A 25,458-nucleotide genomic window follows, 5' to 3' on the forward strand; every position below is an offset into this window, starting at 1 on the left:
AGCTGGTTGCCTGAACTGCGGCGGGGGGGGGGGGGGGGGGGGGGGGGGGGAGGAGGAGGAAGAAAATGTTGCGGTCCATGAAAAACGAGGACATTTGAGATGTCTAAAAATCTTTGATTTCCTGGGTCTCTTCACATTTTCATTTGAGTTTCTAAAGATGTTCTTCCCCAGGTCTATTTTTTATAATTAGTTAGTAATGCCACATGTATCTTTAAGATGCTTCTCCAGCATCAAACCATTAAAAATAATCGTGGACTTCAATTCCTAAACTTTATTGAATGTTTTTTCTTCTCTTCAGGCAGCATGGTGGATCAGGGGTCAGTACTGCTTCCTCACAATGCCAGGGACCTGGGTTCGATTCTACCTTCCGGTGACTGTGTGGACTTTGCACATTCTCCCCGTGTGTGTGGGTTTCCTCCGGGTGCTCTGGTTCCTTCCCATCGTCCAAAGATGTGTAGGTTAGGTGGATTGGCCGTGGTAAATTGCCCATCGTGTTCCGGGATGTGTAGAGAGGTGGGTTATAGAAGGATGGGTCTGGGTGGGATGCCGTGTGGACTTGTTGGGCCGAAGGGCCTGTTTCCACATTGTAAAGGTTTTATCATTTTGGTTTCAAAGGCTTGATATTCAGTTGTTCAAAATATGCATTTCGAGCAGACTTTTGGCCAAGTTTGCTAATTCCCATCTATTTTGACATTTAAATAGGGGTGAATTTTCCAAATGATCAAAACTTGTTTGCATAAATTTTGTGCCGTTCACTTATCCATATTTTAATGAAAACCAGAAATTTGCACATTAAAATTAGATTAATTCTTACCTCTCCTTAATAGCTTTTGAAGATGAACTGCTTGATCAATTAAATTTGAAAAGATGCAATGCCTGCTAAAGTGAAGCAAGTGCAGAATAGTAGCAGGAGCAGTCGTATTTATATGAGCACAGTGCACAGACTCTAGGCTCCCTCTGCTGTAAGAATTGCACAAGAACCGTTGTCATAATGGCAGGAAAACCACAGTTGAGAACTGCAGCTTTTCATGGGAACAGGATTGTACTAAGTTGAATCCTGACTGGACCAATCCTGGATCTGAACTTGTACTTTAAGGATGTTAAATTCCATATTTTAATGCCAAGTTCACTTTTCAAAGATGTGTATTTTTGCTCCATTGCGTCTCAAGTTATTTCTTACTGGATTTTTGAATTAAGATAAATATGTATTCACACAGTGCAGTGTACGCTAATCTCTAACATAATTTGAACTATGCAACTAAAGTATATAAAACTGTATCAAAGGCTAGGCATTAATGAAATTAAAACACACAGATCTAGTCTGTATATACATTGTCAGATCTAGTTAGTGTACATGAAATAGTATTGGACTTTGCTGCCTTCAATCAAAAATACTCATGACTCGAAGACCATCTTGGTATGCAAAAATATTCCTGCCATTCTTGTCATCAATGACTAACTGATTTGTAAATCCCTCGCCCCTGCTCCCTCCAAATCAAAGTTTAAGCAACTCATGGACTTGTCCATTCAGTTGCCTCAACTTCATCACACTTCAACATGCCTATTCTCCTAATTTCTCTATCTACTGGTTCTCCTTGTCCTTGAGACCCTTTTCTGTGGTCTTAACCCTATCGCCCTTTTCCAACTCCTCTACCTGATTCTGATGCTTGATAATGTTCTCTTCAAATCTACCAACATTGTCCCCTGCTTGGTTGATCTGTATTTAGCAAACTAAGATTCAATTTTCAATTTTTTCTTTGCAAAGCAATGGAATGTTTTGTTGATTCCCAATTATTGTTAGTCTGCGCCAATGAATCCTACAGCTCTATTTATCTGGCACAAGTCTGGTTACTATCTCATTCTTGGCACCAAATTATACTGTCAAAGCTAGACATTGACACAGAGGCTCAAAGTACACTTGTCTAGCTCCTAAGTTCTGCAATTCTGTCCTTTAACCTCTCTGCCTTACTACCTCTCTCTCTTTCTCTAACATGCACTTTAATTTGACTTCCCCTGAAAGATCAACAGCTCCATATATCATGTGGCTTATCTGCTGCCATGTTACTTGCTCGAAAGGATATTGGAGATGGAGGGAATGGGTCCTTGTTGGGACCAATAGCAATAGGCATAAGGTTTGAGAATGCATCAGAAGATAATATAGCAAGAGTCAGCATCAAAAGTTTTATATCTTGATTATTACCAAATTACGTGCAAACGAATGAAGTTATTAACATACAACTGAACACGCAACTAAGTAGTGGGGTGGATATGAGGATTCCACTTGGCATCAGTATGTAGAATCAAGGAAATGTACCCTAACAACAGGTTCTGCCAAACTAGGATGGAACCAAGCTCTGGGCAAAAAGTTTAAAAACAGGAGACTGGCCAGGGCCAAGTTGATAAGTAGTGTAAATAATTCTAAATCAAGAGAATAGAGTAAAAGAAATTGTGCTTTAGTTGCCAAGGATGAAGGTAAAATTAACTAAAACCAAAGCAACTAAATTAGAAATAAGATCTCTTTGAGAAAACCTTTTGGGCAGGACAGTCGTGCAGTTCAAAGTAGCATTCTTCGCTGTAATATGGCTGCAAGATATCAGCACTTGGAACTAAATATACTCAAATTCTTAAGTACACAGGAAAGATCAGGATATATGTGAGGCATGGGAGGGAAAGTAGTCTGTGCCTATTGGAAAAGAAATTACTTCAGAGAGAGCAAACGATAAATAGGAATAAGAGATTTTATATGTAGAATAAAGTAGGAAAAGATCAGAGACAGTGGTGCAAGCTATGTTTTGGCCACTAGTACTTATGTAGTGGTTTCTTACATAAGTGCTGCGATTAAACCAGTATTTTTCAAAAGTAAAGTATGGTACTGACAGCAATTTCAGTCACGGCTGCAGGAAGGCCTATGCTCACCCATTCTATCCTGTAATTAATTGATGACCTTAGGAGATACCTAATTCTCATTTAATGGCCTCATCGTACTCCAACAGGTATTACTAAGCAGCATGCAGGACAAATGACATGCAACCTGTGTACAGTTGATTACCATTTCCCATTATCCTATGGTGTTGGAGGGGATGGGGGTCCTTGTTGGAAGGCCTTCATTGCCTGATCAAGGTACACAGCATCAGAAAGGTGGTTCCCTTTGAAGCCACTCTGTCCTTGCTCTTGTCTATACTCACCTATGAACTCAGATCCAGCAACAATACTGCTGTTTCAGTCAATAAAGCTGCTGGACTCTGTGACAAAAATCCAGCCTGATGAGGTACTGTACGGTTTCACTATTCACTACTTTTAACAATTAAGATCATGGAGCAGGGAGCCACATATGCTAGTTTGCCCACAATATTAAAAAAAGGTAGTATTGCAATTTGTATCAGAATCACAGTTCAGCCCAACCTTTAATGGCGGTCATCAAACACATACCTACTCTAGTCCCATCTTCTAGCATTTGGTTCATAGTCTTCTATGCTATGGTTTAGATGAGCAGTTTAAATGCCATTCTCAAAATTTACAAGCTGTTCTTGCCTCTACCAAAACTTCAGGCAATGAATTCCAGAAAAACACCCACAAAGGGAAAAAAACTATCCCTAAATCCCTTCTAAACCTCCAGCTCCTTATCTTAAATCTATGACCACTGATGAGTGATCCTTCTACAAAGTGAAAAGTTTATTCCTAACTATCCTATGCCCTTCATAACCTTGTACACTACAATCATGTTTCCTCTTGGCCTCCTCTGCTCTATGCAAAACAATACTGCTTATCTAGCCTCTCAATGCAACTAAACACTCCAGCCTAGGAAACATCCTACTAAATTTCTTTTGCACCTTTTGTGCAGAACTGCATACAGGTATGCCCTAATAAATGTTATATACTGCTCCATCATATTTTCCTGCTCTTGTATTCAATGCCTCAATTAATAAAAAAAAAGCTATTGCATGTGCTTTCTTAACCACTTTATCAATCTATCTTGTTGCCATCCATGCAGTCCTACCATTCATCATGTATTCCCATCACAGATCAAGTTTGGAAGTATATGTCAAATAGGCATGGTTTTAGGCACCTATTGCTTTCTTTCAATCAATACAAAATTTATCTAATTAGACTACCCTGAAATATCCGATTGCTGCTCTTTGGCACATCTTAAGATTTGTGCAAATATAATGTGTGTTTGGTGTTAGAAATGTTTAAGATGAACAACTTAACTCATTTCAGTCTACAAACTGAAAAGAAAAGCAAGACAGCACTACTTGGCAATAATGAAAATTCAACCAGTACTGTATTTTGGCCTTATGTCTACAGCAATGTGGAATAATTAAACACAGAATTTTCACATTCTGACCATCTATAAGCAACAACTGTATGTGCAAAGGCGGCAAAGAACTTAGGTAACAATAGATTGTCCAGTTTTACAGACCTCAAAGATGCAAGTTAATTGGACAAATGTTAAACCTGCACCTCTCAAAAGCTGGAATACAAACAGGCAGACATCAGAAAACCAAAGCTCGTATAATACATTTCAGCCTTAACAATTAGCACTAATATACTAGCAACAAAAAGATATAACAGTAAAATTTGAGAAAAAAGTTTGTAATACACTGTTGCAACAAACTACAATAAATACATCAAACATTTGTATCATCATTCATAATAAATACTGCACAGATAAATACTACCAAGGATACGTTACTGTGAGAAGTCTTATTACAAGACCCAGGTTGAATTCAGTTATTGAGATTGTGTGGCTTCATAGCCTACCCTCCTCTTTTGGCACAACTAGGGTCACAGGTAGACAGTATAAATTCTTGCAATATCCACAGTTTTCAAAAATAGCAATGCAAAAGTACTACCTGCACGGTAGGATCTGAATAAGATAAATTACCTGTCAAAATGTGAGTTGAGAAACTTCCAGTGTGTATTTCCATTCCTCTCTCAATGATGGTAAGAATTAAAGTACTTTTCAAAATTTAAAATCGATGACAATCTATCTGAAAAGTACTTGATGTAAATTTGTAATACAGACTTGGACCAAACCTTCCCTTTCTTTTAACTGTGTTCATGACAAGCAGTTTACTCAATTTTCTTCTGGGATGAATTATTGTACAACTAATTTTTATTAAAGATAATGAACAAAAGAGCTACAGTGATTACATAACTCTATATTATTTTTACTATCATCAAAAATTAGATGTCTTTCTTGTATATCTTGTCGGTTACTTGATGGCATTTTCTCAATATATTATCAGCCTTAACATGCTATGCCTGTTTAGGCCTAGTGCCTCAAATATTATCCAAATGGTTTATAATATTCAATAAGGTTATTTAAAAATAAAACACAGTTCCAGTAAGCCCATATGCATGGTCCCAGCAGTGGCCACTGCTCCTTATAGCACTGCTGAGAACAATAGTTATTGAACTGACTGCAAGTTCTCAGAGATAGGACTTTCTCTCCCAGTGTGGGCGGAATCTTGCCCCAAATGAATTAATGCCCATCCACATATTAAATGATTGCACAACAATCCAACTGGAAGGGTGGGGATGTTTGGTTTCCCAGTGACTGCTTTGCCGTAGTGCGAGTATTTAAGGAGTAAGATGGCAACCCTGGCAAGACAAAAGTTATGTCCAAAGGCATCATTTCACCTTTAGTGCTATAAGGCTATATAATCAGATTCTTCTGTATTTTTCAGGGGAAAATAAGTCTCTTGAATCAAATGGGATCATTCACATCAACACATGCCATCTTTGAGCAAAATTAAAATTTGTCCTTTTTTTGTTAAGATTTGTTGGAGATACAGTAATACAACGTACCTACATGAAGAATAACAAATGTGTTGTTTCCTCAATGGTGTCATTGACCAAGGAAGTACATGAAGATAACTGCTGGAAGGCATTAACCTAAATTCACAAACTCTTGAGAAATCCAGCGGCTATCTCTGTACTATCAAATTGTGGTACAAGAGTATGTTGGATGTTAATGTATTAATAACGTATCTATAATTTGCTCCAATTGCGGTTCGGAACCATTATTGTGGATGGAGGTAGAGAGAATGATGTCTAGCTGGGAAGTTGGTTTTCAGAGCCTTTCTTTCATTGTTCCACAAGCATTTTGCATGCCTCAAGTAAATACTGTCCAATTGGGCAGTTAAGATATTTACTCTATTTACAAGACACACCTTAAATTTCAAGTAGATCAGTATAAATTCACATAAAATGAAGCCACTGGGTTTTAAGTCAGGGCAATCTGTAATAATTAGCACAAGATATATCAATGAATTAGCAGAGAATGTCCAGTGTCCTGCTCGAAATTTTGAAATGTGAGGCTTCAAATCATTATTTTTTAATTAAAATTGCACTTGGACTTTCAGAACCTTTGAATTTTGTATTTGTTAAATTATAAAACTGAAATTCAAACATTTAATCACTTACATAACTGCTGACCAGGAGCACAATGTAAAGTAAGATGCATTATATGAAGTGAATAATCAACCAGGAAATAATATAGCATAACTTACACCCTCTGATTGCTGTCCAAAGATATCAGAAACTATTTAATAGAATGTTTAAATGAGGTTCTGATAACTAATGATTTTTCTATGGTAGTCTGAGCGTTCTTCACTGTACAGAAGCACATCCACACTCTAATGTGATATAAGAAACCAAAGCAACATTTTCCTGGAATGTCTTTTAAAAGTCACTTCTAGACTTCTACATGCTGGAAGGAATGCTATTGACAAATTCAATCTCTGCACTATTCCAGTTTGTGGCTGCTTCATATAGTCAGAAGATATTAGTAAGTGGGCAAAAAAATAAAATCCTACAGCCAAGTGTTTTAATAAAGAAAATAAACTCAGGTCCTCCACAATGTAGCCTGACAAAACAGAAATATTATAAAAAATACTAAATTTTCACTGGATAAATGCACAGCACTTAGAACTCAACAATTGTTGTAGTAAAGATTTCACTTCAGTCTGCTTGATTGAACGAATATGTATTTTGTTAAGATATTAGTGGTAACAAAAGTGGATTGTCTTTTCAGCCCGTCCATTTCCATATTGTTGAAATTATGAATATTTTTAAATGATAGACCTTTTTCCCTATATTCAATGTAGTCAGATGAAAAATAGCACTAGCGGATTCCTTATGCATTACAATGGAATTAGCTCAATTGTACGTGCTAAAGGTCAAAACACAACAACCTGTTCTAGGATAATTCTTACAGCTGCAAGATACATCCATGCAGCTTTCTGCTTGACATCAGATGTTGGTTTCACAACTGAACAAAAACAGTAAAAAAAAACTGCCCACTTATATCAAGCTCAAAAAGTGTCACCTTAATTAAAAAACAAAATATATATCATTTAAAACAAAATCTTTTGTCGCTGGTCATGGATCAATTCATCAGTCTCCCATGTATACAGCTATCAACAGGAATAATTAACATGTACTTCACATAATTGCACACTAACTGGTATAAATAAATTCACAGATAACACAATAAAATTAGTTCCATAATTTCCACATATAACAGTACACAAGTTATATCCACATGTTTTGTTGAAAACTAGGACCTTAATTTAAATTTTTGAGAATGTGATGCAGATTAAAAGCCAAAAGCAAAGCTTGTGATATGATTCTTCAAACTGGCTGGGTTGATATCCTTCACCAGTAATGCTTGTTTAACAGTTAAATACTTTCATAAGTCATAACTAATCAGTGACTACGATGGCTTTATACCAAATCACACAATATTCATTGCAGTATTTCATAGCTGTGGATTAAGAATTGTATAAAGTCTGCTTCCAATCATATCTTGCAGTCTTTAAAGGACTGAATGTTAGTGGCATCAGCTACCATGACTGACCAGTTAATCTAAAGATGGTGGTTGTTAAAAACATGTAAACTATTTGACGTTACACTCCTTTCCATTCTGAATAACTGGTAAACTGGAGTAAAAGAACCAAAAAATGGAGTGATTGAGCACACTAAACAAACACAGTTTCCACTACTGATGTTTTGATAGTGTCTTCTAACAGTCCGTTACCCTCTGGGAGGATGATGGTATTTTCCAGTACCTGCTTAGGTGCATAAACATCCCCATTTGGAGTAGCAACAAAGTCTTCTTGAACATGGTTATTTAAATAACTTTGAAGCTCTGCTTGAGTGTGGTTTGGTCGTTGCTCAGCATATAGACTGTTACACTGATTATTATTTTCATGTGCTGAAGGACAACAAACTATAACAGAAGGTGTTGTTACGGGATAGTGAGGACTGGTAAAGCTTCCCTCTGGTTGGTGTGTGTAGTCAATATACTGCTCTGCAGCTGAGCCATAAGGCACCAAAGAAAGTGCTTCATTCTCCTGACTCCTCTTTGTATAGTTTGATGTTAAAGTGGCTTCTACGCAGAAAGGCTCATTGCCACAATCTGTAGTAGCAGTTGTTGTGCTGGTAGTAGCAGTTGTGGTAGCAGTTGCAGTATTTCCTTCTATCTGATAATACAGTGTTGAAGAATTAGAGAAATAAGAGGCATCCTCAGATGGTGTGCTACCCTGAGCAGACGTGCCATCAGCATAGCATAATACAGAAGAAAGTGGATTAGCCTCAGTTTGTGTCACAACAGGGGCAGCCAATGCTTCCGTAAAGCTTTCAGCTTTGCTGTCTGCGTCTTCATCTGATTCACTGGCTGCCAAGCTCTGCACGCTCGAGTCTGTTATGCCACTGCATAAACTGCTCCCATCATCATCCTCCTCCTCGTCATCTTCTCCTTGCCAGTCCAACTCTTCTGCTGACTGAAGGTGCATCACTGCTGCTTCAGGTTCATTTTCAATGTCGAAACTATCCGCAACAGAATATTCATGGGGTTGCTGGCTGTGTAGCAGATGATTGGCATGAGCATTCATGTCTCCTGAGAAACCATTCTCCATCCCAAGCTGCTGCTGATTTTTCTCCAACTCCAGCTTCATTATCGTATGCAAAAAATGTGTCCGTACTCTGATGGGGTTGAACTCAATCCTGCCTGCAGTATTGCTGCAGCCTTCTTTTGTGCATCCACACGGGAAAGACATACGGTCCACCTGAAGGAAATATGCACAGACCAGTTAGTACACAAGCAAATGCATGTGGTGAACATGAGATTATGGATACCAGTGTGTAGATATCTGACAAACTGTACCAAATTTTGCTTAAAGGTCACACTTTTTTCTGTTATCATTTATTGACATGGAACACAATACTGCACCATGAAATAAATATTCAGATATCTTTCTTTGTACATTAGTGGCAAAAACAGAAAATTTACAAATCAACATTGGGCAAGAAAGAATGTTGTGCATAACACAAGATGATCCTAGGTCAAAAAATATAAAGGTAATTTGAAAAATACCCTCACGCAGCAGTGTCAATTATTTCTGCGTTAATTTGTTTAATGAAAAGTAGTTCCTACAGTAATTTCGCAACTTCAGGCCAAATCGTGTTGATAGCATGGGTATTGCACAAATATATTCTCTTCTCCCTCTCTGCAGCAAATTACACAAAAAAACCGTTGTGACAGGACAGGAGGGGTAACACCAGTTCCTTCAAATTGAATCTATACAAAATATATCAAGAAATGAGACATGAGAAAAATATACTTGCAACTGAACTAAATCCAAGGCTCATATAAATGTCACAAATTACCTGGCATTTGATCCCTGCTTGACTACAAGCACAAAGCTCAGGATCACAATATATTCGACAATCACAGCCACAATCCTCCCTGGATACACGAATTGCACGGAGTTCATGTTTCTCCTCTCCATCAATTTTTTTAACCCCAGAAGCCCGTAATAAGGCCCTTCTCTTTTTGGTTGGCAATGGTTGTAAGAAGAAGTAATCATCCACTTCTGTATTATCTAGGTCAATGTCATCATCAGAAATATCATCTAAAGTCAGTGTATTGGCTTCTTCAGACTCTACTGTACCATTTTTTGTTAGCTGGAAAAATAAAGTACGAGCTACATTAATGTCTAGTCAATACTTATTGAAAATATAATTTTCAAGTGAAGTTTTACCATTCAAATTAACGGCATTACTTATTAAAAAACCACTATTTACATTTTTATTTACATTTTAATATAGCTTTCTCAAATTTCAAAGCAATAATTATTCAATGTAATAAACTCTGGAGAAGAGTATTTTAACAAACCACAGAATTCATTTTGGAAAAGAAAACTGGTTTATATAAAGGAAAAAGGAACAGCAAACAAAGATGGAATTTGTGTTTTGAGAGAAAGCACAATGCAGCTTCATGAGGAAGGAACCTGATATGAAGAAATACACATACAGAGAAAAATCTTCTGGAATAAAAGACTGCAGATCATAGGGCCCGAACGATATTTTTAAAACATTATGAAACAATGAGCTTGAGTAGATAGAAGGAAAAAAGTATCTCCAGTGCTAAACATGCCAAACTGAAAATGGAAACGCAACAGAAGGTGGAAGAAACCTCTTCATCGAGAGCCGTTAGAAAATTCATTTCTAGGTTAATAAAATGTGAGGCTGGATGAACACAGCAGGCCCAGCAGCATCTCAGGAGCACAAAAGCTGACGTTTCAGGCCTAGACCCTTCATCAGAGAGGGGGATGGGGTGAGGGTTTTGGAATAAATAGGGAGAGAGGGGGAGGCGGACCGAAGATGGAGAGAAAAGAAGATAGGTGGAGAGGAGAGTATATAGGTGGGGAGGTAGGGAGGGGATAGGTAAGTCCAGGGAAGACGGACAGATCAAGGAGGTGGGATGAGGTTAGTAGGTAGGAGATGGAGGTGTGGCTTGGGGTGGGAGGAAGGGATGGGTGAGAGGAAGAACAGGTTAGGGAGGCAGAGACAGGTTGGACTGGTTTTGGGATGCAGTGGGTGGAGGGGAAGAGCTGGGCTGGTTGTATGGTGCAGTGGGGGGAGGGGACGAACTGGGCTGGTTTTGGGATGCGGTGGGGGAAGGGGAGATTTTGAAGCTGGTGAAGTCCACATTGATGCCATTGGGCTGCAGGGCTCCCAAGCGGAATATGAGTTGCTGTTCCTGCAACCTTCAGGTGGCATCATTGTGGCACTGCAGGAGGCCCATGTCGTCTAAAGAATGGGAGGGGGAGTGGAAATGGTTTGCGACTGGGAGGTGCAGTTGCTTATTGCGAACCGAGCGGAGGTGGTCTGCAAAGCGGTCCCCAAGCCTCCACTTGGTTTCCCCAATGTACAGGAAGCCACACCAGGTACAATGGATGCAGTATACCACATTGGCAGATGTGCAGGTGAACCTCTGCTTAATATGGAAAGTCATCTTGGGGCCTGGGATAGGGGTGAGGGAGGAGTTATGGGGGCAAGTGTAGCATTTCCTGCGGTTGCAGGGGAAGGTGCCGGGTGTGGTGGGGTTGGAGGGCAGTGTGGAGCGAACAAGGGAGTCATGGAGAGAGTGGTCTCTCCGGAAAGCAGACAAGGGTGGGGATGGAAAAATGTCTTGGGTGGTGGGGTCGGATTGTAGATGGCGGAAGGGTCGGAGGATGATGCGTTGTATCCGGAGATTGGTGGGGTGGTGTGTGAGAACGAGGGGGATCCTCTTTGGGCGGTTGTGGTGGGGGCGGGGTGTGAGGGATGTGTTGCGGGAAATGCGGGAGACGCGGTCAAGGGCATTCTCGACCACTGTGGGGTCGAAGTTGCGGTCCTTGAAGAACTTGGACATCTGTGTTGTGCGGGAGTGGAATGCCTCATCGTGGGAGCAGATGCGGCGGAGGCGGAGGTGGAGGAATTGGGAATAAGGGATGGAATTATTGCAGGAGAGTGGGTGGGAGGAGGTGTATTCTAGGTAGCTGTGGGAGTCGGTGTGCTTGAAATGGACATCAGTTACAAGCTGGTTGCCTGAGATGGAGACTGAGGGGTCCAGGAAGGTGAGGGATGTGCTGGAGATGGCCCAGGTGAACTGAAGGTTGGGGTGGAAGGTGTTGGTGAAGTGGATGAACTGTTCGAGCTCCTCTGGGGAGCAAGAGGCGGCGCCGATACAGTCATCAATGTACCGGAGGAAGAGGTGGGGTTTGGCACCTGTGTAGGTGCGGAAGAGGGACTGTTCCACGTAACCTACAAAGAGGCAGGCATAGCTGGGACCCATGCGGGTGCCCATGGCCACCCACTTAGTCTGTAGGAAGTGGGCGGAATCGAAAGAGAAGTTGTTGAGGGTGAGGACGAGTTCGGCTAGGCGGATGAGGGTGTCGGTGAAGGGGGACTGGTCGGGCCTGTGGGACAGGAAGAAGCGGAGGGCCTTGAGGCCACCTGCATGCGGAATACAGGTGTATAGAGACTGGACGTCCATGGTGAAAATGAGGTGTTGGGGGCCAGGGAATTGGTAGTCCTGGAGGAGGTGGAGGGCATGAGTGGTGTCACGGACGCAGGTAGGGAGTTCCTGGACCAAAGGGGAGAAAATGGAGTCCAGATAGGTGGAGGTGAGTTCAGTGGGGCAGGAACAGGCTGAGACAATGGGTCGACCAGGGCAGGCAGGTTTGTGGATTTTGGGAAGGAGATAGAAACGGGCCATGCGGGGTTGGTGAACAATGAGGTTGGAGGCTGTGGGTGGGAGGTCCCCTGAGGTGATGAGGTCATGAATGGTGTTGGAGATGATGGTTTGGTGCTCGGGTGTGGGGTCATGATCGAGGGGGCGGTAGGAGGTGGAGTCGGAGAGTTGGCGTTTGGCCTCGGCGATGTAGAGGTCAGTGCGCCATACTACCGCTGCGCCACCCTTGTCTGCAGGTTTGATGGTGAGGTTGGGGTTGGAGCGGAGGGAGTAGAGGGCTGCCCGTTCTGCGGGGCAGAGGTTGGAGTGGGTGAGAGGGGTGGAGAGGTTGAAGCGGTTAATGTCTCGACGGCAGTTGGAGATGAAGAGGTCGAGGCAAGGTAGGAGGCCTGGGGGTGGTGTCCAGGAGGACGACTTGTGTTGGAAGCGGGAGAAGGGGTCAGTGGAGGGAGGCTTAGGGTCCCGGTTGAAGAAGTAGGCGTGGAGGCGAAGGCGGAGGAAAAACTGTTCATGTCCAACCGTAACTGGTATTCGTTGATGTGTGGTTGTAGGGGGACAAAAGTGAGCCCCTTGCTTAGGACTGACCGTTCGTCCTCAGTCAGTGGAAGGTCTGGGGGGATGGTGAAGATGCGGCAGAGTTCAGTGTGGCTGACTTCCACCTTCCACCCCAACCTTCAGTTCACCTGGGCCATCTCCAGCACATCCCTCACCTTCCTGGACCTCTCAGTCTCCATCTCAGGCAACCAGCTTGTAACTGATGTCCATTTCAAGCCCACCGACTCCCACAGCTACCTAGAATACACCTACTCCCACCCACCCTCCGGCAAAAATTCCATCCCTTATTCACAATTCCTTCGCCTCTGCCGCATCTGCTCCCACGATGAGGCATTCCACTCCCGCACATCCTAGATGTCCATTTTCTTCAAGAACCGCAACTTTCCCCCCACAGTGGTCAAGAACGCCCTTGACCGCATCTCCCGTATTTCCCGCAACACATCCCTCACACCCCGCCCCCACCACAACCGCCCAAAGAGGAACCCCTCGTTCTCACACACCACCCCACCAACCTCCGGATACAACGCATCATCCTCCGACACTTCCACCATCTACAATCCGACCCCACCACCCAAGACATTTTTCAATCCCCACCCTTGTCTGCATTTGGAGAGACTACTCTCTCCGGACTCCCTTGTTCGCTCCACACTGCCCTCCAACCCCACCACACCCGGCAACTTCCCCTGCAACCGCAGGAAATGCTACATTTGCCCCCATACCTCCTCCCTCACCCCCATCCCAGGCCCCAGGATGACTTTCCATATTAAGCAAAGGTTCACCTGCACATTTGCCAATGTGGTATACTGCATCCATTGTACCTGGTGTGGCTTCCTCTACATTGGGGAAACCAAGTGGAGGCTTGGGGACCGCTTTGCACACCACCTCCGCTCGGTTTGCAATAAGCAACTGCACCTCCCAGTCGCAAACCATTTCCACTCCCCCTCCCATTCTTTAGATGACATGTCCATCATGGGCCTCCTACAGTGCCACAATGATGCCACCCGAAGGTTGCAGGAACAGCAACTCATATTCCGCTTGGGAACCCTGCAGTCCAATGGCATCAATGTGGACTTCACCAGATTCAAAATGTCCCCTTCCCCCACCGCATCCCAAAACCAGCCCAGTTCGTCCCCTCCCCCCACTGCACCACACAACCAGCCCAGCTCTTCCCCTCCACCCACTGCATCCCAAAACCAGTCCAACCTGTCTCTGCCTCCCTGACCTGTTCTTCCTCTCACCCATCCCTTCCTCCCACCCCAAGCCGCACCTCCATCTCCTACCTACTAACCTCATCCCACCTCCTTGACCTGTCCGTCTTCCCTGGACTTACCTATCCCCTCCCTACCTCCCCATCTATACTCTCCTCTCCACCTATCTTCTTTTCTCTCCATCTTCAGTCCGCCTCCCCCTCTCTCCCTATTTATTCCAAAACCCTCACCCCATCCCCCTCTCTGATGAAGGGTCTAGGCCCGAAACGTCAGCTTTTGTGCTCCTGAGATGCTGCTGGGCTTGTGTTCCTCCAGCCTCACATTTTATTATCTTGGATTCTCCACCATCTGCAGTTCCCATTATCACTCATTTCTAGGTTTGGTAGTTAACATTAGGATTAAATTGGAGGTGTGAAGGACAAATGTCATCATGGGCTGGTTGAGTCAAAAGTCTAGTTTCTGCATTGAAATTACAATGTGTTTCTTTGATAACATTTAGGTATGATTCATACTATCGCAATGATGCATCTCTCATCACTTTTACATGAAGACAATCATTCCTAAATTTAAGCACTTGTGTGAGGAGGTGTTAAATATACTATTCTATGAACACAAACAATGGAAGTGTTATCTTTAAAATAACATTAGGATTCAAGAAATCAATCCATTGTGTGAACAAAATCTATGATCAAAAAATGCTGGTAGTGATCTATCAACTCGTATGACTCATGCCTTTCACATAAAGATATGCTTTGATTACTTCACAAAAGGAAGATCAGCAATACTTATGATGACCAAGCAACTCTGTTTAAAAATTTCACTCAATTTATACTTTCCTTTTTGATCTATTAATGGCTGCCCATGTATCAGGACAACCAGGGTCACTGCATCTCATGCTCAATTCTGTCAAGCTGTAGTACTTTCAGATGACATATTTTCAGCAGTTGAGGGAAGAACGTTTCAAATTCAGCTTTTGAGTCAAAACTACATTTTGCTCCGCTTCTTCCTGTCCCACAGGCCCAAACAGTCCCCTCCACTGAAACCCTCATCCGCTTAGCCGAACTTTTCCTCACCCTCAACAACTTCTCTTTCAATTCTTCGCACGTCCTACAGACAAAGGGAGTGGCCATGGGTACCCGCATGGGCCCAAGCTATGCCTGCCTCTTTGTAGGTTACATGGAACAGTCCCTCTTCCGTACCAACACTGGCCCTAAACCCCACCTCTTCCTCCGTTACAGTGATGACTGTATCGGCGCCGCCTCTTGCTCCCACAAGGAGCTTGAACAGTTTGTCCACTTCACCAGCGCCTTCCACCCCAACCTTAAGTTCACCTGGACCATCTTGGATACCTCTCTCTCTTTCTTGGACCTCTCTGTTTCCATGTCTGGCAACTACTGGAAACTGATATCCATTTCAAAGAACAAAGAAAGAAAATTACAGCACAGGAACAGACCCTTCGGCCCTCCAGGCCTGCGCCGATCAAGATCCTCTGTCTAACCTGTCATCTATTTTCTAACGGTCTGTGTCCATTTGCTCCCTGCCCAACCATGTACCTGTCCAAATATATCTTAAAAGATGCTAACGTGTCTGCGTCAACCACCTCTGCCGGCAACGCATTCCAGGCACCCACCACCCTATGTGTAAAGAACGTTCCATGCAAATCTCCCTTAAACTTTCCTCCTCTCACTTTGAACTCATGAACCCTAGTAATTGACTCCCCCACACTCACTCTCTCTCTCTCTGTGTCTCTCTCTCTCTGTCGACCCACCAACTCCCACAGCTACCTAGAATACGCCTCCTCCTACCCACCTTCCTGCAAAAATTCCATCCCCTATTCCCAATTCCTTTGCCTCCACCGCATCTGCTCCCAGGATGAGGCATTCCACTCCCGAACATCCCAGATGTCCACATTCTTCAAGGACTGCAACATCCCCCCCTCAGTGGTCGCGAATGCCTTGACCATGTCTCCCGCATTTCCCGCAAGTCATCCTTCACACCCACTCCCTGCAATAACAACCAAAGGAGAATCCCGCTCATTCTCAGGTACCACCCCACAAACCTCTGGATCCAATGCATCATCCTCCGACACTTCCGCCATCTGCAATCCAACCCCACCAAAGACATTTTTGCTTCCCCACCCTTATCTGCTTTCCAGAGGGCCCACTCTCTCCGGGACTCCTTTATCTGCTCCACACTCCCCTCCAACCCCACCACACCCAGCACTTTTCCCTGCAACCGCAGGAAGTGCTACACCTGCCCCTACACCTCCCCCCTCACCCCCATCCCAGGCCCCAAGATGACCTTCCATATCAAGCAGATGTTCACCTGCACATCTGCCAATGTGGTATATTGTATCCATTGTACCCGGTGTGGCTTCCTCTACATTGGGGAAACCAAGCGGAGGCCTGGGGTCCACTTTGCAGAATACCTACGCTCAGTTCGCATGAAACAACTGCACCTCCCAGTCGTGGACCATTTCAACTCCCCCTCCCATTCCTCAGATGACATGTCCATCCCAGGTCTCCTGCAGTACCACAACGATACCACCTGAACGTTGCAGGAACAACACCTCATATTCCGCTTGGGAACCCTGTAGCCCAATGGTATCAGTATGGATTTCACAAGCTTCAAAATCTTCCCTCCCCCTACTGTATCCCAAAACCAGCACCAGCTCGACCCCGCCTCCCTAACTTGTCCTTCCTCCCACCTATGCCTTCCTCCCATCTCAAGCCCCACCCCTAACTCCTACCTACTAGCTTCATCCCGCGCCCCCCCCCCCCCAACTTTGATTTGTCCATCCTCCCTGGACTAACCTATCTCCTCCCTAACCCCCTACCTACACTCACCTTTACTGACTCCATCCCCACCTCTTTGACCTGTCTGTCTCCTCTCCACCTATCTTCTCCTCTATCCGCCTCACCCTCTCTCCCTATTTATTTACGAACCCCCTGTCCCTCCCCCATTTCTGAAGAAGGGTCAAGGCCCAAAACCTCAGCTTTCCTGCTCCTCTGATGCTGCTTCGCCAGCTGTGTTCATCCAGCTCTGCACCTTGTTATCTTACATTTTGCTACATTTGTTTTTGGTACTGATAACTGACTTCCCAGTAAATTTTTACATTCTTGTAAAGTACAGAAGAATTGCCTGATGGGAGCAATGTGCATTAACACTACATTTTAGTATGGCTCACTGCTGAAGTCAGAACGCAGTGGAATATCAATTTAATATTTCTAGTACCAAATACACCATTTCTCAAAATGTACACCATGCAAATTAAATATATTTCCTACACTACCAATATAACAAGCAACAACAGAAATTGCTGGGATAAACTCAGCAGGTCTGGCAACATCTTTGATTAGATTAAATTCCCTACAGTGTGGAAACAGGCCCTTCGGCCCAACGAGTCCACACTGCCCATCAAAACCCACCCATCCCCCTATAACCCACACACCCCTGAAAACTATGGGCAATTTAGCATGGCCAATCCACCTAGTCTGCACATCTTTGGACTGTGGGAGGAAACTGGAGGAAACCCATGCAATCACGGGAAGAATGTGCAAACTCCACACAGACAGATGCCTGAGGCTGGAATCAAACCTGGGTCCCCGGTGCTGAGAGGCTGCAGTGCTAACCACTGAGCCACTGTGCTGCTCTGAGAAAGCAGAGTTAACGTCACGGGTCCAGTGACCCTTATTCAGACCCTCCTACAATGGTCAGTATCACAAGCAGTCGCTGTCACGTCAGCAAAGCTTCCAAATTCTGGGGCTCTCACTTTGAATCCCAATAACTAATGACAGAATGGAAAGAAATTATTGCAGTAAATAGCAAAATCTGGGAAGTCGAAATCATAATGCTTTGGTGTTAAATCTTTGGGATTTTCCACCTCCTAAACTTTAGTTGCAGTATTTATAATCCATGCTTTAGCAAGCTCGTGTCTGCTCATTTCCAGAGCTTGTACATTGGCTGATATTTCCTATCTCAGTATGAAGATCAGATAGAAGAGTTTCCTTCACAAATTACTTGCAAAACCTAAAAAAAAATCCAGGTTTTCTGCAATCTACTATAAATCTAATATATAGACAACTGACAATAAAACGGCAAGATTGTATGGTACTACTGCTGAATTGGGAATTCCTTTTAATTTCACTTGTGGATGTTGGCACCATTGGCTGGCCAGTATATCTTGCCCATTCCTAATTGCCCTTGAGAAGGTGATAGTGAGCTGCATTCTTTAACTGCTGAAGTCCACCTGTCATTGGAGAGGGAATTCCAGGATTAATATTACCAAAGTCTGGATTGGGAGTGGCTCAGAAGAAATCGTTGAGGCTTTGACATTTTCATGTACTTGCTGCCCTTGTCCTTCGAGATCGAAGTGGTTGAGAGTTTGGAAGGTGTTCTATAAAAGGAGCCCAGCTATATTTCTGCAGTGTATCTTATATATGACACATACTGCTGCTACGGAGCATTGACGGTGGAGTTGTTTGTTTCTGGATGTGGTGCCACTCAAGTAAGATGCTGTTTACTGGCTGGCGTCAAACTTCTTGTTGAACATAGAACACTACAGCACAGTACAGGCCCTTCGGCCCTCGATGTTGTGCCGACCTGTCATACCGATCTCAAGCCCATCTAACCTACACTATTCCATGTACGTCCATATGCTTGTCCAATGACAACTTAAATGTACCTAAAAGTTGGCGAATCTACTACCGTTGCAGGCAAAGTGTTCCATTCCCTTACTACTCTGAGTAAAGCAACTACCTCTGACATCTGTCCTATATCTTTCACCCCTCAATTTAAAGCTGTGTCCCCTTGTGCTCGCCGTCACCATCCTAGGAAAAAGGCTCTCCCTATCCACCCTATCTAACCCTCTGATTATTTTCATCCATTACTCATCCAGGCAAGTGGAGAGTATTCTAGCACACTTCTCATTTGTGCATTCTGAATGGCGGGCAGGCTTTCAGAGTCAGGTGGTGAGTTACTTGGTGCAGTATTGCTAACCTCTAACCTGCTCTTGTAACCACTGTATTTATATAGCGAATACAGCTCAGTGTTTGGTCAATGGCAACTCCTAGGGCATTGATTGTGGGAGACTTAGTGATGGTGACACCATTAAAAGTCAAGGGTTGATGGCTAGATTGCCTGACATTTTTTGTGACATGAATGTTGCTTGCCACTTGTCAGCCAAGCCTGGATATTGCCCATATCTTATTGCTTCTAAACATGGATTGTTTCAGTATCTGAGGATTCACAAATTGTGCTGAACATTGCGCAGTCATTGGTGAACATCCTCACACCTGACCTTGTGTGGAGGGAAGGTCATTGGTGAAGCAGTTGAAAATGGTTGAGCTTGGAACACTACCTGGAGGAACCCCTGCAGAGATGTCCTGGTGCTGAGGTGATTGACTTGCAACAACCACAATTATATTCTTGTGTGCCAGGTATGACTCCAGCTATCAGAGAATTTTCCTCCAATTCCCACTGACTCCAGGTTTGCTACGGCTCCTTAATGCCAGTCGTTTAAATGCAGCTTCGATGTTGAGGGCTGTCATTCTCATCTCACCTCTTTTGTCCCTGTTTTAACCAAGGCTGTAGTGAGGTCAGGAGCTGGGTGGCCCTGGCGGACCCCAAGCTGAGTTCACTGAGCAGGTGCTGCTTGATAATGCTATTGGTGGCACCTTGCATCACTTTACTGATGATTGAAAGTGGACTGATGGAGTGGTTATTGGCTGGGTCGGATTTGTCCTGTTTTTAATGTACAGGGCATACCTGGGCAATTTCCACATTGTCAGGTATATGTCAGTGTTGTAACTGTACTGTAACAGCTTAGCTAAGGGAGTGGCAAATTCTGGAGCACAAGTCAGGGCCCATAGCCTTTGCAGTATGCAGTGTCTTCAACTATTTCTTGATGTCACTTGGACTGAATCAAGTTATCTGTGGACTGACATCTGTGATGCTGGGGTCCACTGGATTAGCAGAGATGGATTAACCATTCAGTTCTTCTGGCTGAAAATTGCTGTGAATCCTTCAGCCTCATCTTTTCCACTGATGTGTTGGTCTTGTATGTCATTGAGGATGGGGCTATTTGTGGAGCTGCCTCCTCCTTCACTGAGTAAACTGTCCACCACCATTCACAATTGTATGTTGCAGGTCCACGAGTTTAGACCTGATCCACTGGTTGTGGACTACCTTAGCTTTGTCCATCATTTCTGCTTATACTGTTTGGAATATAAGCAGTCCTGTTTTCCAATTTCACTGAGTTGACACTTCATTGTTAGATATGCCTGCTGGAGCTCCTGGCATGCTCTCTTGCAACCTCCATTGAACAGGGTCGATCCTGTCATATGATGGGAGTGGAGGATATGCTGGGTCATGACGCCGTATGTAAAGTTGGTGCACAGTTCTGCAGCTGATGCCCTACAGCACCTAATAGATGCCCAATTTTGAGTTGTTAGATGTGTTTGAAGTCTGCATGTATGATACTGCAGTCAGATCAATGCAAATTAATTTTACTTTCACCACTGCTGTGGTTTGTTAACTGTCTGTATAGAAAAGATAACAGTTAGGAACCCTACCGAGAGTAGAATCTGTTTTCTCTCCAATTCAATGTAGAAAAATGTACCTAATTTAGAACTTGTTGAACTTATTTTAACATTTAAACAAGGAAAGATGTCAGTCATCCAGTTACATTTCATAACAATCTAGCAGCCATTATGGCTATTTCTTCTGGTGCTGATGTGCTAATTTATGAAGTTTGCCAAATTCAGTTCACAATCTATTCGCTCCCTAACAACACTGCGAAACTGAGCTGACAGCACGTGGAATGCAACGGTTCAACAAGACAGCATGCCACCATGTTTGAAGGGATTTTAGGGATGGGAAATAAATGTCAGAGATAGCCACATCCATGAATGAATACAGAAAAAAGCAATGTGTTTTTGCGTTGCTGATCCAGAACTATAATCCTTTGAATACCAAATTCATTCAATAGATTTTGCTTGTCCTTAATTACTGAGTTATTTTAGTTAAAATTATTTGTATCATTAATGTGGAAACCCCTGGTTTTTAATCTTTCAGATTAATAATTTCAGATAAATTGTACATACAATATAGATTACAAAAAGCACACATTAGGTACAATTCTGACTTTGGGGCAATCCAGCAAGCTCCCATTTATACATAACTTCTGAATCTTATTTCTACACAATTGAATGGAAGCAATGAAATTGGGAGAGGTGTATAATGTGCAGCTAATCTGATCTTTCAGCATTTTGCTCCATTGCTTAAAGTCAAATTGACCACACACTTCCACCCAAGCCCAAGCTCCATTTCTGATTTATAAATGCCTAGGGTGCCAACTCAATGGCACAGGTGTGACAGAGTGGAACTCCATCTGCTCAGGCTCTAGAAGTGTTATGAACCACCCTTGGGTTTAGGTCAGATATATAGACAAGAATGTGTAGCAACAAGGCTGCATGGAAGCTTCATGTAGTCTCCAATTTGTGCGACTAATGGAGTAGTATGAGCCTGAACGTAGAACATAGAAGAACACAGTACAGGCCCTTCAGCTGACGATGTTGTGCCAACCTATTATCCTACTAAGATCAATCTACCCTGCATACCCAACTCTGACTATCCACTCTATGCCTCTCATCATCTTGTACACCTCTATCAAGTCACCTCTCATCTTTCTTCACTCCAATGAAAAAAGCCCTAGCTCCCTCAACCTTTCCTCATAAGGCCTGCCCTCCAGTCCAGGCAGCATCCTGGTAAATCTCCTCTGCACCCTCTCTAAAGCTTCCACATCTTTCCTACAATGACATCTTTCCTTGTTTAAATGTTAAAATAAGTTCAACAAGTTCTAAATTAGGTACATTTTTCTACATTGAATTGGAGAGAAAACAGATTCTACTCTCGGTAGGGTTCCTAACTGTTCCTAATGAGGTGACCAGAAGCCTGCTATAACAGTACAGCAGATTTGCTGCACTGGGCCAACTTAATTCTTCCCTTCTCCATTTTTTGCTCCATTTTCCATGAAGCAATGGCAATTTTAGGAGAAAATGGTCAATCCTCTCTGATAGAGGGTCCTCGAATGGAAAACCTCCTTCCCCCAGCTCCATAATTTACATTAATTAAACTCTAAGGCATGAATTTTCTTTAGATCTAAAGTTTTGACCTTCTTAACTTCTGATCCACATCCCTTTCGTCTCATCAGCCCAACCAATCTCCCTTTCACCTCCATAGCCACATGCTCACCTAACGTTAACACAAACCAAACTATTTTTCTCCCATTCTCCACCATTTGCACTTAACAGCCTCCATGCCAAATCATCTAGTATGCAGCATAATAGAGTTTCAGGTATTATGTTGAGATAGAATAAAATAAATGTCAATATATTTTAGAACTTTTACTATATTTTTAGAAGAAAACACAAAAACTTTTAAATTGCCTCAAACACTCACTTAGTCTCTTATAATAACAGATTTGCATTTATAACCTCATGTCAACTACCTATAGGGTACACACACAATGTTCCCAATAACCAGTGGGTCTAGAATATGGAGTCACAATCCAAGGATACAAGACAGATCATTTAGGACTGAAAGAAAGAGAAATTTCTTCAGCCAAAGAGCAAACTCTCTGCCACAGAAAAACACTGAGGCCAAAGCGTTCAATGTTTTCAAGGAGAAGTTAGATAGAGTTCTTAGAGCTAAAGGGATCGAAGATCAATGCACAGTAAGTGGGAACACAGTACGGTGGATGACTAACCATGATCATATTTGATTGGCAATGTGGGCTTCTGCTGCCCAATAGCTTACTCCTGCTCCTATTTTCTATGTTTCTATGGCTAATCCTTTGATAACCTGTTTGAGCTATAAATCTGAGAACACCATTCTCCCATTTTTAAAGGTTCTCAAATTCTACATAGATCCATGAAAATTGGGGCATAAATCTCCACAACTTTTTTTAAAAAGAAACAATACTATCTTCATGAAAATAAAACATTTGGCAACCCTCTTGATTATTTCTAACACATAACACATGAAAAATATCAAAAGTCAAGTCAAAAATCTTGTCACTTGAATATAAGCTGATTCTTACTTTTCTGTTCAAAAAATACTGTTCGTAATTGCAGTGAACATCTAAGCTAGAACATTAGCACATGTAAATGTTCAAATTGCTGTTTAAAATTAAAATTTATTGCCCAGCCTGATGGCGCTCTTATTGGATACATTGTGCCAAATTAAATGGGTATGTTGAACCCAAAACAATCTAAACAAATGGCTTTTAAAAACCATAGCACAGAAATTCATTTATCCCCAACGATGCAATGTAATTACTGATCCATGGGACATATGTCCATCGTATCTAAAAACATCTATGCATTCAGAAATCCGAAGGCCAGCTAATTTCAATACCACAAGTAGAATAAAAAGTACAAGCTTAATCCACTAGAGGTCTCATACAAGGGTTTAAAATGTTTGAAGAATCTTGGAAGAACATTGGAATTCAAGGCATGCAGGAACAAATAGTTTCCAGGGACTGATATGAACATGCTGTGATTTCGTTTTAGAGAACATAGAGATGCTGTTTTTGGACTATAAGGGAAGAAGCCATCACATGCACCGATGAGAGAGATCTGGAAGGAATGACTTGCATGGTTGTAACTAGCTTGTTGACCTCATTGGAGTCAGCAAAAGAAAGAATATTTTGAGATGCATAAAAATTACTGTTCAGGCCATATAAATTAATCCTCGAGTTTTGTAAATATATACTCAAGTGCTGAGACTCCACACTGCAAATTCAATGCGAATTTAGAAAATACTGGAGCTTTTCTGACTAATTTGTTTTGAGTAGTTCAAGGAATCAGAATTAATGGCCAAGATGTGAGGACAAGGAATTAACTTCAGAAGCTGATGGTTCTGGAAAAAACCATCGTTAGAAATTTCCTGATCTTCTCCCATTTCAGCACCATAAATTCTGACAGAAATTTTATTTGTACCTTCAAACTTAATATAATTTGCATCGGGGAGTTACTCAGTGGAACACCACATACATCAACCTTCTCAGGCATTCCTGTCGTACATACTTGCAGTAGCTGGCTTAGAACTTTCCTCAGTCAATGATTTTCAGGGCTTATGGGGTTACCGTTACTAACTGGGATGAAAATTGTAATCAAGATTCTACCTCTGGTCAAATTTACAAATAATACTTTGAAGTTCTCAAAAGATAAACTTCCACAACGTGTAGCCTGAAGATGATATTCACCACTGTGAATCATAAATGGTTTGGAATAAAGGAAACAAAGAATTTATTTACCTTCAATTTCAGTGAGTTGAGCTTTTCCTCTTTCAGATGCTCTTTCAGCATCTCTCCATGGACTCTCTCTTGCTCCAAGGCAAATTCTCCAAGCGTGTACTGGCGCACACATTTGTGTCGATTCGACATACCCAGTGTGCTGCCACCCTGGCTGGGGACACTAGTGAAGCCTTGTCGTCGTGTGAAGTAATAGACAGTCACATAATCAAAGCGAACATTCTTTGTCCTCATCCGCTTCTCCCTTTTCAGGATTGATGATGCTACAGATATTTTTAAAAGAAACACGATAAATTGGTTAGATATTGTGCTATACACACTAAATGGGACTTCTAAAGAAGTACCATTGTGATCACTGGATGGAAAAAGAATTAATGCAAATCTGGCACAGATAATTTAATTTTGTTGGCCAATTTTATCATTACATTTTAAAATTTAGCAAGTATTCTTGTGTGGTGGTATGTTTATAAAACAGTAATTATTTTATGTTTGGTATAAGTATTGTATACTTATCTTTGATTTTTAATGGAGAAATATACATACCATTCTCTATTGAACTGTGCACAACTGCACAACAAACCCACAAACTCAGCTCATGTTCCAAGGGCCCAGCACAAATCTCGTTACGACAAGTGGTAGAATTTGAATTCATTAAAGAAAAAAATCTGGAATTAAGAATCTGCTGATAGCCATGAAATCACTCTTGATTATTGGAAAAACCCATTAAACTCTCAAGTGTATTTCAGCGATGGGTCTGCAGTTAATGTTGAGCACTCCCAGGGCAACTCCCTCCTGGCTGTTCCACTGCACCACCACTTCAGCTGGTTCTGTCCTGTTCAATGGTTCAGGATATA

At 42.5% G+C, this 25,458-nt stretch overlaps 1 protein-coding gene across 15 annotated transcripts in view; it reads right to left on the reverse strand.

Moving 5' to 3' along the window:
• Window positions 1-4,263: 4,263 nt before the first annotated feature.
• csrnp3 (cysteine-serine-rich nuclear protein 3) overlaps window positions 4,264-25,458 on the reverse strand; it is a 273,625-nt gene continuing 252,430 nt past the window's right edge. For all 15 annotated transcript variants that reach the window (XM_048535103.2, XM_059647334.1, XM_048535094.2 and 12 more), the window contains 3 exons: window positions 24,608-24,867; window positions 9,676-9,972; window positions 4,264-9,074 (listed from right to left, as the gene is read on the reverse strand). In XM_048535103.2, the coding sequence (XP_048391060.2) occupies window positions 7,986-9,074; window positions 9,676-9,972; window positions 24,608-24,867 (1,646 nt within the window). In that variant the 3' untranslated portion in view covers window positions 4,264-7,985. The remainder of the gene's footprint in view (window positions 9,075-9,675; window positions 9,973-24,607; window positions 24,868-25,458) is intronic.

Source organism: Stegostoma tigrinum, chromosome 7 (assembly GCF_030684315.1).
Source record: "Stegostoma tigrinum isolate sSteTig4 chromosome 7, sSteTig4.hap1, whole genome shotgun sequence".
NCBI classification, from domain to species: Eukaryota; Metazoa; Chordata; class Chondrichthyes; order Orectolobiformes; family Stegostomatidae; genus Stegostoma; species Stegostoma tigrinum.